Source organism: Pristis pectinata, chromosome 13 (assembly GCF_009764475.1).
Source record: "Pristis pectinata isolate sPriPec2 chromosome 13, sPriPec2.1.pri, whole genome shotgun sequence".
Classification (NCBI taxonomy): Eukaryota; Metazoa; Chordata; class Chondrichthyes; order Rhinopristiformes; family Pristidae; genus Pristis; species Pristis pectinata.
The window spans coordinates 23,887,583-23,900,990 of record NC_067417.1 but is presented as its reverse complement, the minus strand read 5'-3'; the positions used below and the strand labels follow the sequence as shown (position 1 = coordinate 23,900,990).

At 39.1% G+C, this 13,408-nt stretch overlaps 1 protein-coding gene across 1 annotated transcript in view; it reads left to right on the top strand.

Annotated features, from left to right (window-relative positions):
- zfpm1 (zinc finger protein, FOG family member 1) overlaps positions 1-13,408 on the top strand; it is a 196,683-nt gene that overhangs the window by 44,322 nt on the left and 138,953 nt on the right. The window contains exon 2 of the mRNA XM_052028664.1: positions 6,435-6,566. Within this exon, the coding sequence (XP_051884624.1) occupies positions 6,435-6,566 (132 nt within the window). The remainder of the gene's footprint in view (positions 1-6,434; positions 6,567-13,408) is intronic.

Sequence of the window (13,408 nt, the reverse complement as noted above, 5' to 3'; positions counted from 1 at the left end):
TCCAAATTTCTGGAGATTAGAAGATGGGTGACCAGGAGAGTGCTGGCATAATTGAGTTTGCATATTATGGAAGCATGAAATGATGAGGTGTTCAACAGCAAATGACCTAAATTATGTGATGGATGGGGGAAGGCACTGATAAGAATGGGTGGTTGGCTGCTGGGAAGAATGGTAATATTATGCCAATGGGCGGTCTTAGTAATTGGAACGTTATGTGGTTGGAAGTTCAACTTCAGGTTAAACAGGAAGTTGTGGTTGTGAGCAGTCTGATCCAGCCTTGTGTAGAATCAATGCCCATGAAATACAGAGAGTGGGAGATCCAAGAACATTGGAATTGGTTTTCCCAATATTTAATTAGAATACATTACTGCTAATCCAGTTCTTGTTAGATAAATTAAAGGCAGTGAGGGGGTCAAGAGAGGTAATGTAAGGAGCTGTGTCATTACCATTCACGTGAAAGCTGAAGCACTGTAAACTCAAATGTAAATTTTCCATTTGGATAAAAGTGAAATAATCTTAGTGGATAAACATGCATTTTAGAGTTTGATGTGTCCTAAATCTTAGTCTGCAAATTGTAATCTGTCTGACAATAAAAAAAATAGTTAGACATCACCTCATGGCAATGCACACCAGCCTGAGAACCATGATGTCACTGTAGCAGGAGGAATGAATGGATAAATCTCATGACACAGAATATACCAGCACTGCACTTCTTGGGAGTGGATTGGTCTATTTAGATATGCTACTCAGAAAACTGAGTGAAATTAGATCAGGAAGAAGTTTTTTTCTGATATTTTATGAGATCAAACCATATGGTTAATATTTGAGTTTAATGCAAATAAATACCAATGCATTGATCTTGCACTATTGCACCAGAATCACATCACATTCTTTGAACAATTCTTTCCCTATTGGTCAATGATGAGAAATATGAGTTTTTAATAAGTGTAAAGCAACAACTGAGACTGTTACCTTGAACTCTCTTTATCTGTTCTGCAGCAGGAAGAGATTGCTCCCATATTTAGTACATGAGATTTTCTTCATATTTAACACATGTTTTTAATAAACTACAGGTGGAACTTCATTACACGTCTAATTTAATTCTGATATTGTTTTCCCTCATGCTGATCTTGATGTATTTGGTTGATAACTGATTTAGCCAATATCCTCAATATTATTTAGACCTCATCAAACATTATCAGGCCCTATTCTCTGTTAAAACTGCTTAATGTTCCAGAAATACCTTGGAAAGTGAAAAGAGCCCTTGGCTGCATTTCTCCACTGATTATTGTATTAAATTCATTTTAAATGCCCCTATTCCTCTTGCAACATGTAAAAATATTGATGGAAAATTTGGTTCATATACTTTTCCTTGCCACTGCCTCCCCCCACCCTGCCCCAAATTCTCTATCCAGCAAGCAAAGGCTTCTTTGGCATCACCACCCCCTCCCACCCTAGCCCCAAGGTTCTGAGCATGCACCTGACAAGTTTTACCTCCCCCTCCCCCCCCCAACTTCATCTTATTCACAACAATCCATTTTTACACTCATGACCCTATGCCCATCAGACCAATGAAGATGCAGATTCTCTTTCCTGCCCCCACATTAGCTGACACTGCAAGTGATTCTGCGTAGCTCACCTTTCAGATCTGCATCATCATCCTATCCATACTTATTTAAAAGCTTCATTTTCAGTTCTCCTGTCTTGGCAAATTGCCACACTTTTTCTAGTATCCTTCTCTAAAGACCTTGAATGATGTTACCCTACAAATCCATCTTTCCTGAACTCCATTCTTTGACCCTGCTTACTCTGCATCCCAAAGAGTTCTTACTCCCAGGTCTTGTCTTTGTCTCGACCAACCCACTGTTTAAACTCCCATCAGTGCTTTTGCTGCCACTGATTTAATTCTTCTGATGCTCTGCTGGTAATCATCCATTCCTCATTCTACATTAATTGGAACATTCACACTTGTGCTGTTTGTCCATTATTGGCTCACTCATCATTCCTGTGTGCTTGCTAAACTATATTGACTCGTATCGAATCAACTTAACATATTTAAAGTTTTTTTTTTATAGTGTTCAAATCCATCTGTGGTCTTGCCTACTACCTGTCTTCTTAATTTCACTAACTTTCAGCCCCACTTGAGAGCTCTGGGTTCCCCTCTTACTTTGCTCCACCATTTGTAACGATGCCCTCAACCATCTTGATTGTCAGTTCTGAAATTCTGTTTCTAAACATTGTTTCCCATCACCTGTGCTCTTCTCTTCTTCCCACTCTATCCCCTCTTTATCTTGCCCCCTCACTCTCTTAATCGTCCTACCACCCAAGGGGTTTGCAGTTTACTTGAAAGAGGCAAATTGATCACTTAAAAATAACAATGAGGATAGCTAGCTTGGATTTATTACATTAATTTTAGCCAGATATTTTAAGGGAGGTGTGTCTCTAGTTAGTGACTTCCACATATGTCTGCTGGGTCTAGCTTGCTAGCTTTTCAAATTTTAATCCCTACCGCCACCTTCATTCTTCTAGACCCTCCCCTGGCTATTGTGTCCAACGTGATCATTAAAGGTCTTTCCGACATCTACCTCAAGACCTTCAAAACTCTCTCTCTGATCTCAAACTCCCCATAGTCTGGGGCTGAAGTATTTCCCCTTAATTTAATTTCTGAGAGTTTTTAAAATTAAATTCTATATCACTGAGGGTTGTTTATTCTGGGTTTCCTAAATGCAAACTAGTTCCCATGCAGGTTCCCTTCTTCCAAACTAATATTGGATTATGCTGCTCCAGTTTGAGATTTTATCAAGATCTTTTGCTGTAATTTCTGATGTACTATGATAAATGATACATACTTGAAGCATACAGAAATTTACTATTTAACCACATAAATAACTTAATCATTTTGCAGAAAGTGTTTGCATGTTTTGCGTAGGTATTACCTCATTTTTAAAAATTCCTGTGCAAATTAGAATATACTACAGTTTTTTTCTAAGTCAATGCATCTTCTGCAAGCCTTGCCCTAAAAATTTTAGGGTTTTTCCCCCAGGGTTGTTTAATTGTAATTAATAATCACATCAAAGACTTGCAGCTATCAGTAGCTGGGTAGGAGAGATCAACTGGTGTGAAAAGTGGTTGTGCTGAACAATTTATTCCATTCTCAACCAAAGTCAAAGTTGAGTTTATTGTCATGTGCACAAGTACATGTATGCAGAGGTGCAATGAAAAACTTGCAGCAGCATCACAGGCACATAGCATCAGAAAAGCAGTGTTCACAAGAAGTACATAAATTTAAACATAAATTGTACACGATTTTTACAAGAAAGAAGACAATTAGAACAAAAATGAACATTTTAGTGCAAAGTGATCAAAGCGGTCATAATGTTGCTATACTCTATTGGCTTAGGGTTGTGCAAATTGGTTCAAGAACCAAGTAGTTGAAGGGAAGTAGCTGCTCTGCCAATATGGCAGAATAGATGAGTGTTGCTTAAGTTCCAGTGATCAGTAGCATTTTAATTCCTCCAAGTGGTATTGTTTCAATGAAACAATTCAAACTCAGTGTTGAAGAAATGCGCAGTTCCCCACAAATCTTTATTAACCACATATTTGTGTTGATTTACCAATATGTAAAGATCAGGGTGCAGCTTGTATATTTAAATAAAAATGCTGGTAATATCCAGATCAAGTGTCATCAGTGGAGAGAGAAACAAAGTTAATGTTTCAAGTCAATGACCTTTCATTGGAATTGGCAAACATTAGAGATATAACAGGCCTGTACTCTCTCGAGTTTGGAAAAAATGAGAGGAGATCTCATTTAAAGTTTAAAATTCTTTTCCGGCTGGATGCAGGGAGGATATTTTCCCTGGCTGAGAAGTTTAGAAGCAGGGTCACAGTCTCAGGATAAGAGGTGGAGTGCTTAGGAGTAAGATGAGACTTTTCTTTGGTTAGATGGTGGTGAATTTTTGGAATTCTCTATCCTGGAGGCTGTGGAAGCAGAGTCTGATGGGGGGCCTTCAACCTGAAGTGTTAAAGCTGTTTCTCTTTTCACAGATGCTGTCTGTTTAAAGTATTTCCAGCATTTACTGTTTTTATTGTGAAGGCTTGCTGAGTTCATTCAAAACAGAGATCAATTGATTTTCGGATATTAAGAGAATCAAGGTATATAGGGATAAATACAAGGAAATGGCACTGAGGTAGAAGATTAGCCATAATCTTGATGAATACCTGAGCAGGCTCAAAGGGGCTCATTGCCTACACCTGCTCTTATTTTTTGTTTTTATTTTTGAGGAAAATAGAGAGGTAGAGAAGGTGAGGCAGAGAAGAAAAGACAGAATGAGATCTGGGATGTTGTAAGGTTGAAGGGATGTTGAGCTTCATTGAAACCAGATAGGAAACTCTGGGAATGGAGGTCAGACTGGAACTGGAGATGGGATGGAGAATTAAAAGAACCATCATCTAGAAACGTGGGGTCATGGTGATGGACTGAATGGGGCCAGTCAGTCTGTGCTTGGTTTCTCCCCTTACATTTTTGACTTGCATAGATATTTGGGATGGTTGTTGGGCTGAAGTAAAAGAGGAGGGGAAGGATGAAGCCAGGTTGGGATTTGAAATTATGCTAAGAATTTGAAGGCAAGAGATGGATTAAATGGGAGGCTGTGCAGGCCAGTAGATATAGGAAGGACCACTCCAAAAGGACTTGGGACAAGTTAGGATCGAGGTGCAGAGGTTTAGAAGCTTATGTTCATGGGGGTTGAATGGTAGGAGACTGGTTAGGAGTAAATTGAATCAGGCAGTTCACACAACCAACATTCCACGGCTTTCTTCCAATATCCGTACAAGTTTTGAATCAATAAGCAGATGTGATTTTGAAATGATGCTGATTCTTAGCAAACCAAAGGGAATTTCATACCAGTATCTGTATTTTCTACAAGAATCCAGTGTTCCTCATAGTGGGATCTGTCCATTAGCTTTATATCCAAAGAACAACTATGTGGTAATAGCAGCAGCAATTATTTAATTTGATATTTTAAATGTAACAATATTGCAGTTTATTAACCTTTGAAAAGTATAATCCTACAGTTCATGTATTCACACACAAAAAAACTTCTAGGGTGAAATTTAAGCCATACAAGCTAGGAAGGTGCAAGGCTTAGTTGTCTGTTGAAAATGAATTAACTGCTCTCATCCAGGATGTTAGTGGTGTTTTCACATTTGCCTCCTTTACCTCTGGGGACAATGAAGATGGGAAAAGAGTCAAATGTGGTTTCTGAACTTGATTGCTCTTCATAACTTATGCTGCAAAGTGCATAATTATTGACTTGGGGTGAAAATAGGGTCAGGCTTGACAGTGCAACCCCAAACAGCACCAAATGACAGCACTCTGTCTGCACACTCAAGAAGCAGGGCAGTGATTCTGAACTACCTTATTTTCATGGTGACAGAAATATACCTGTTAAAGCAATTATTTAATCAGGAAGCCACCTTGCAATTGACAAATATAAATTGTTTTTCTCATAATCTCTCACAGCAGCCTTACTTTTGTTTCCAAAATGGATCTACCAAATCATATCTTAAGAATGAGAATTTAAAAAACATTAATTACATTAATTTGACAACTAATTTTTATTTGGTGTGGATTGCAAATTCAAATTATTGCTGTAATGACAATTGAAAGTTGTCTTGCACTACACGCTTTGTACTCTCCATTTCTGCTATAAACCACATAGAACCAATTAGCCCTATTAAAATTGGTAAAAGCAGAAGAAATAAATAAGTATTTTCTTCCTGGAAATCTAAATCAAGAAACTAAATGCCTGGCAAAAGCTCGGTCATCCTTGACAAAGTTTAGTTTGTGAGATTCTGAGAATCAATATTTTAACTTAAAATTTGCAGACCAATCTTAGCTTAAAAAAAAGGTTTTGTTACATATTTAAATTATCCTGACGTTAATTTCTCCCAGTGTTATAGAGAAAGCTGGAAAGAAATTTAGGAAATTTAAGTCTTGACACTAAGACTTTTCAAGAATTTTTAAGAATTTTTCAGAACATTTTTGGTTTAAAAATAATAAATATTATACAATTCCATTACCATCTGTGCACCTGTAAATATTTTCCTCACTTCTACAATCCTAATCCTGATGCTTGAAATACAGTAATGGAGTTCTCTACTAATTAAATTCATGTTGTCGCCTCATAGACACATACAGCTGAAAACCTTAGCTTATACTCAGATTTAATGTGCTCTATGGTTTCTTTCAGAACTGTAATTACTATGATCAGACATTGTTGCAAAATATTTTTATGGAAATTATTTTTATATGGATTAACAGGAGACTTTTTTTAGCTGAAGGGCTTTGATGTTAAATTGAGAGGCTTTCTCACTTTCCATATTCTTTGTGTCCGTGTGTGTGATTTAGCAAAGAAATTTATTTTTCTTTAAAGGTTCCGTTGATGAAATGGAGAAAGGAGAGGAGAATCTAACTGATGACAACAATGTGTCTGAAAGAGAAACAGTAGCTTCAAACCACGATGAATCAGCAGACTGTGATACATCAAGTTCTTTTTATAGTGAAGGTAATACGATGCTACAGTTATCAATTTTCATCGCAATTTTTTGCAAGTTGGGTTTTGGGACTCATATATTGGCTTGGCATCCCAAAACTTAATACATCTATTCCACATATGATATTAGAAGTAAGTTACAAATGTCTCTCAGTTTTAACATATTGGTTTACCAGCTTCTGTTCCTTTCATCTCCTCCTGCCCCAAACCGCTATGGCTCCTGAACTCTAATCAGGCAAATCTTGTAGAGTCCAAGTTGTTCCAACTCTGCATCTCTGTTCAGACTGCCAGGAGATCAGAAATCACCGCTCCTTTCATAAGTGTCTCTCTGAGTATCTATTTGTTTACAACCATATTTATTTGTCAAAATTTGCAAATGCTATGTATGTAGAGTGTATTTGTGTACAGTATATTTTATTTTGATAACCTTTGGAAGTAGTGAGAAGGAAGTGGTTTGTTTATATTTGACATTTCTCATCATGTAACTTGAACGATAAACACAGTAAGTATATAAATGAGAATCTATAGGCTTTCAGCAACATTTAGCTGTATACCAGTTGAACATTTTCCCTTTGTTTACATAAATTTCTTTTATTGTTCATTTTCAGCTTGATTTTTCATGCCACTCTTTAGTAATTTACCAATACAGTGACTAAAAAAAATTAATCTTTTTATGCAGTCTGTAAAAAAAAAACTGACAGTTGAACATGGATTCTTCAGAGATCCATAAATTCATTTGAAGTGCAATGTTTACAGTGGCAATTGGAAGTTTCTGAGCTGAAATTAGTTTTCCAGTCATTTACTGTTTTATTGCCAAATGGTCACAAAATTATGTTCAGATGTCTGCTGAAGAGATCACAAAGAATGGGGGACTTTTCAAATCTAAACCACTTAGACAACTATCCCCTGTAATGGCAGTTTCGGTGCACTAACTTTTAAAATCTCAGTTTAAACTATTTAATATAAATTCATTCATATTTCACATTTTTTATAAAATATATATATATTAGGAAACGACTATAGATGAAAGTAGAAAAACTGAAGATGCTGGAAATTTGAAATAAAATAACAGAAAATGCTGGAAAAGCTCAACAGGTCAAGTAGCATCTTTGGGGGGAGAAAAAGAAACAGTTAATGTTTTAGGTTGAAGGCCCTTGATCAGAACTGGGAAGGAGAGAAGATGAGTTTGTTTTAACTTTAGAGAGTGTGGGGTAGGAATGAATAAGCCTGGGGAATATCTGTAAGGTGGGGCCAGGATTGCCGTGGTGATAAACAGATGATGAAGCCATCTGGCTGATAGATTAATGAGGGCAGAGAGAGAGAGAGAAAAAACGAGAGAACAAAGGGACATGTAAAAGCTGTGCAATACAGGTCAGAGCTTTAGGAAATGCTCGGCAGGTGAGATAGTGTAAATGGGAACAGAAAAAAAACATTTGATATTGCAAATGGATAACCTACAGCAGAGGAAGCGAGATACCTGAAATTGTTGAATTTGTTCCATTGAGGTCCAACATATGTAAAATGCTGGCAACACCCAGCAGTTCAGGCAATGTCAGTGGAAAGAAAAACTGAGTTAATGTTTCAGATTGGACTCTTCATCAGAACTGGAAAAAGAGGACAAGAAAGAAGTTGGATTTAAGTTGCAGAGAGGGTGGGGGAGGGAAGGATAAGACAGAGGGAATATCAATAGTAAAAGGAGGCAAATTAAAACCAATGCCTACCTGACATCACCTCCCCCCGCCCCCCAGGTTCAGATGAAGGATCTTAGACCTGAAACCTTAGCACCTATGGAAGGAGAGAGAATTGTCTAACTTCCTGAGTGTTTTCAGCATTTTCAGATTTCCAGCATCATTTTAAGTTTTTTTTATTTTTGAGGCCCAGTCCAAGAGGAATAGCACCTCATCTTCTGTCTGGGTATGCTTAGGACATTTACCCTTTAGGACATTCTCACATTGAACAACTTCTCCTCCAACTTCACTGTCTCTCCAGATCAAATGTAGAGCTATGGGAACTTGTAAGGGCCCAATTTACCCCTATCCTTTTAGTGGGTTACATGGAACTGTCATTGTTTCAGTTCTACTCGGGCTCCCTCCATCAGCTCATTCTCTGGTACACTGACAAATGTATTGGTGCTGCTTCCTGTGCTCGGACACAAATTTTGTAACTTTTGCTGTGAATTTCTATCCTGCTGTCCCTTTCTCTTGTTCCATGTGGGACTCTCTCCTTTCTTTTCTGGATCTCCATGTCCCCATCACAGGACATAGGTTAGTGACAGACTCCCACACCTACCTCAACCACGCTTCCTCCCACCCTGTTGCCTTTAGGAACTGCATTCCTTTCCACAAATTCTCCTTCTCTGTTTTATCTGCTCCAGTGAATTGAATCTTTCCACAAAGGGGTGTCTGGGAGGTTTTCTTTTTTACTTGACCATGCTTTCCTTCCTTTCACAGTTGAATGAGTCCTTAAATGCATTTCATTTATTTCCCTCACTTTGCCATCACACCCTCTCCTCCTGGAGTTTACTTGTCACCCCAACAGCCTGCACATTCGACAGATAACAGTTAAATAAGGCTAGAAATTTCCTGCTGACTTCTGCCTCTTGCCCTCCAGCGATGTCACACATTTATATGGAGGAAGCTTGAAAATAACAAATGCACACATACACATTAGATAATAATGGAAAAGTTCACCACTTAAATAGCATCAGAAGTACCATCATTGATCAAACTGGCTGAATCCTGAAGGAAGTAGTTGCCACACTCAGCAAATGGTAAGTGGTGATGGTCAGCAGGAAGAAATAATTTCATTGACCCACATGGGATTTGTTAGAATTGAGTCCTTGCGTTAAGTGGGAAGTGACTTTTATAGTTCAATCATGGAATGGGACAGCTCTCTGAGGTTGCGTTTATTTTGATCAACTAAAATCTTTTTATCTTCAGATTTAAAACTGAGAATTTGCATCTACAAGTGTCTCCAAACTTCATTCCTGAATGACCTGGTTCTAAGTGCCTTAGGTTCCCCAACCAGCCGAAATAGTTTATCTCTAGCTACCCTAAAAGTTCCCTTTTAATGTTTTAACCATGCAAATCACTTCTGAACCTTCTATCTTCCAATCCAACCTTGTGTTGTGTCTCCTTGCAATTTATCCCTTGGAGTCTGTTTCATTCTATTAAATCTATGCTGCACTTGGTTCATGGCCAATATATCTGTCTTGATCTGTGATGTCCAGAGTGCTCAGTGATTTCTCCAGTGCTTTATTTGAGCTTCACCTGAACTGCTGTGCTCCTGAGTTTCTTAAAGCCTTGGTCCAAACAACATTCCCAAGACCAGCTAACAGTGATTGCCCTTGACAACAAAATAATAAGTGTGGCACCAAGTTTAAAAAAAAAATCAGTGAAGTTGAGAAGAAAGCTCTCCAGCAATTTTAGTGAACAGATCTTTAAAAGTCAGTAAACAATTGATAAAGACATTTCATACTACATTTTGTACGTACATGCATGGAGTACAGCAGCAAAAAGTGGATGCCAAGCACACAAATTATTGGTTGTCTATCTCATGGTTAAAACACTTTTTGCCACCCTTTAGGAAGGGTGCCAAGGTAATGGAGAAGGTGGAGAGATGTTATTGCAACAAACTCTAGGCCAATATTTTTATCGAGACTCCTGTTCTAAATCATTGTGTAATCTCTTGATAATCTTGATAAGAAACTGCCTTTTCTGGAAACAATGTTGCTCGTTCACTTTAATTACATACTTTACTGTATTGGTTTTTGAATAATTGTTTGCATGGGCTTCCAAACATATGGAGATTATATTTTAGTCAGATTTCAAGATTATTGTTAAGGTGAATTACTGTTTATGAATAGTTTAAGGCGCTCATTTCCTTTAGTTTATGCAGGAACTGGTTGGCATGAGGTTTGGTTCAAAATGCCACTTCCTTGATTGTTTTGAATCCTATAGATGATGGATGTCAGACTTGCAAATCAAAAGATATATCTGGCTGGTACTTTAATCGGTGGAACAGAATTTCCTTTGGAGAGGGGTGGGGGCAGAATTTCCTCTGGGCTGCTTCTGCTCCCCAGCCATATCTTTGGAAATTCAACACGAATGATTTATAACCAACATGTGATAGCAGAATGAGAGAACCCAAGACAAAATTTATCTCAGGGTGACTATGCAACTTTTAGACATTTTAGTCTGCACCCTTCAGCAGATTGGAGACAAGTAATGAGGGAGCAACCATTCTTGTTAATATCCCCCACCAGTAACTTCAGAGCATGTCTTAGCAATATATATGCTCAATTGAAACAAAATTTCAAACTACTCTGTGCCTAGAGAACAGCATAGCAATGGCATTTAGCTAGGTATAAAGAATGCTTAGCTTCACTCATTCTGACTTCTAAGCCCCAATGATGTATCCTGTAAATGGAGCAGACAAATTCCTTGGTGTAGATGTCACCGGATGACCTAGAATGTTCACTTCTGATTTTGGAGGGTGTTGAAGCTGACTACACTGTCCTGATGCAGGGTCTCGACCCAAAATGTCAGCCATTCCTTTGCCTCCACAGATGCTGCCTAATCCACTGAGTTCACTGTCTTCAGTCTCCCTTGCAGTGCAGAGCAGAGTTAAAAGGAGATCCACGTTTTAAACAAGGTAGCATTCTGGACTGCACTCTTTTCCATCTTGTGGACCTAGTAATCACTAAACTTTACCTCTGCAACAAATAATCACCTAAATCTACCTATTTCTTCAGGAGGACTTCAACTTTCCATCTTGCACAATGGTTACCCAGTTCCTTTCACATCAATTACTAACAGAACTGGGAAACTTCTTAAAGCAGACTTGATCTGTTCATCACCTATCTCATGCCATGATTTAGATTCTTCAACTAGTCTTGCTCTCATTTTTTTCTTTTTGCAAGGCAAATTGACATACAATAGCTTAGCACAGGCAGAGCACCAGAAAGGGACTATCTGCAGTCTCATCTTCTTCTCGTATTGTCTGCTACCCTTGATACTTCAGACTACAATATCTTCCTCTAGTGCTCTCCATGTCCTCCAGTCAGGCAGAACTGTAGTCCTCTGGTTTTACTCACACCTAACCTATTGTAATCAATCCACCTCCTTCCAGTTTCCATGTTGTTACTCTGGAGTCTTGCTAAGATGTATTGGTTTATTATTGTCACTTGTACCAAGGTACAGTGAAAAGCTTGTCTTGCATACCATTCGTACAAATCAATTCATTACACAATGCATAGAGGTAGTATGGGGTAAAAACAATAACAGAATCCAGAGTAAAGTGTCACAGCTACAGAGGAAGTGCCATGCAGGTAGACAATAAGGTGCAAGGTCATAAGGTAGATTGTAAGTTCAAGAGTCCATCTCAACATATAAGGGAACCATTCAGTAGTCTTATAACAGCGGGATAGAAGCTGTCCTTGAGCCTGGTGGTATGTGCCCTCAGGTTCCTGTATCTTCTGCCTGATGGGAGAGGGGGAAGAGAGAATGTCCCAGGTGGGTGGGATCTGTGATTATGCTGGCTGATTTGACAAGGCAGTGAGAGGTATAGACAGAGTCCATGGAGGGGAGGCTGGTTTCCGTGATGTGCTGAGCTGTATCCACAACTCTCTGAAGTTTCTTGTAGTCTCAGGCAGAGCGGTTGCCATACCAAGCCGTGATACACCCAGATAGGATGCTTTCTGTGGTGCATCAGTAAAAGTTGGTGAGTGTCAAAGGGGACATGCCAAATTTTTTTAGCCTCCTGAGGAAGTAGAGGCGCTGGTCAGCTTTCTTGGCCGTGGTGTCCACGTGGTTGGACCAGGACAGGCTATTGGTGATGTTCACTCCCAGGAACCTGAAGCTCTCAACCCTTTTGACCTCGGGACCACTGATGTAGACAGGTGCATGTACACCACCCCCTTTCCTGAAGTCAGTGACCAGCTCTTTTGTTTTGCTGACTTGAGGGGAAAGGATGTTGTCATGACACCATGTCACTAAGCTATCTCCTTCCTGTACTCCAACTCATCATTATTTGAGATATGGCCCACTACGGTGCAGTTAGAGCAGAATCTGACCACACAGTAATGAGTATAGAGGGAGTAGAATAGAGTAGAGAGCTGAGGGCACAGCCTTGTGTGCACCAGAGTTGAGAATAATCGTGCTGGAAGTGTCGCTGCCTGTCCTCACTGATTGTGGTCTGTTGGTCAGAAAGTTGAGGATCCAGTTGGAGAGGGAGGTGTTGAGTCCCAGGTCTTGGAGTTTGGTGATGAATTTGCTTGGAATTATAGTATTGAAGGTGGAGCTGTAGACAATAAACAATAGTCTAACATAGGTGCCTTTACTCTTCAGATGCTCCAGGGAGATGGGGTCCACTGTAGACTTGTTTTAGTGGTAGACAAGTTGCAGTGGGTCGAGTTTTCTGAGAGGCTGGAGTTAATGCGTGGAGTTTATTCTTAGGCTGTTAAACTACACACTGCCCCAAGATGACAACATCTGAAAGCACATTGGATTCTACTTCCACATGTTCCCTGCCAGAACTTCTCTTGACCCGTTCATCTAAATTGTCAGGCTGCTTATCCAACAGCCAGTAATGAGTGAGGAGAATTTGCCTCTTCTGAAATATTGGGAAGATGGGAAACCATTATCTTCAATCCCCAATGCAAACTCTGTTCCTAGGGTTCTAGCTCTCTCCCTCTTCCTGGCAACTGCTTGAAGTTCAGCCAAATGGTTTGCAGCCAAAATCTTAGATTTAATGAAAATCAAAAAAAACTAATGCTGGAAATCAAATATAAAAGGAAAATGCTGGAAACTCTCCACAGATAGGGATGCACCTGTGGAAGGAGAAACAGAGTTAAT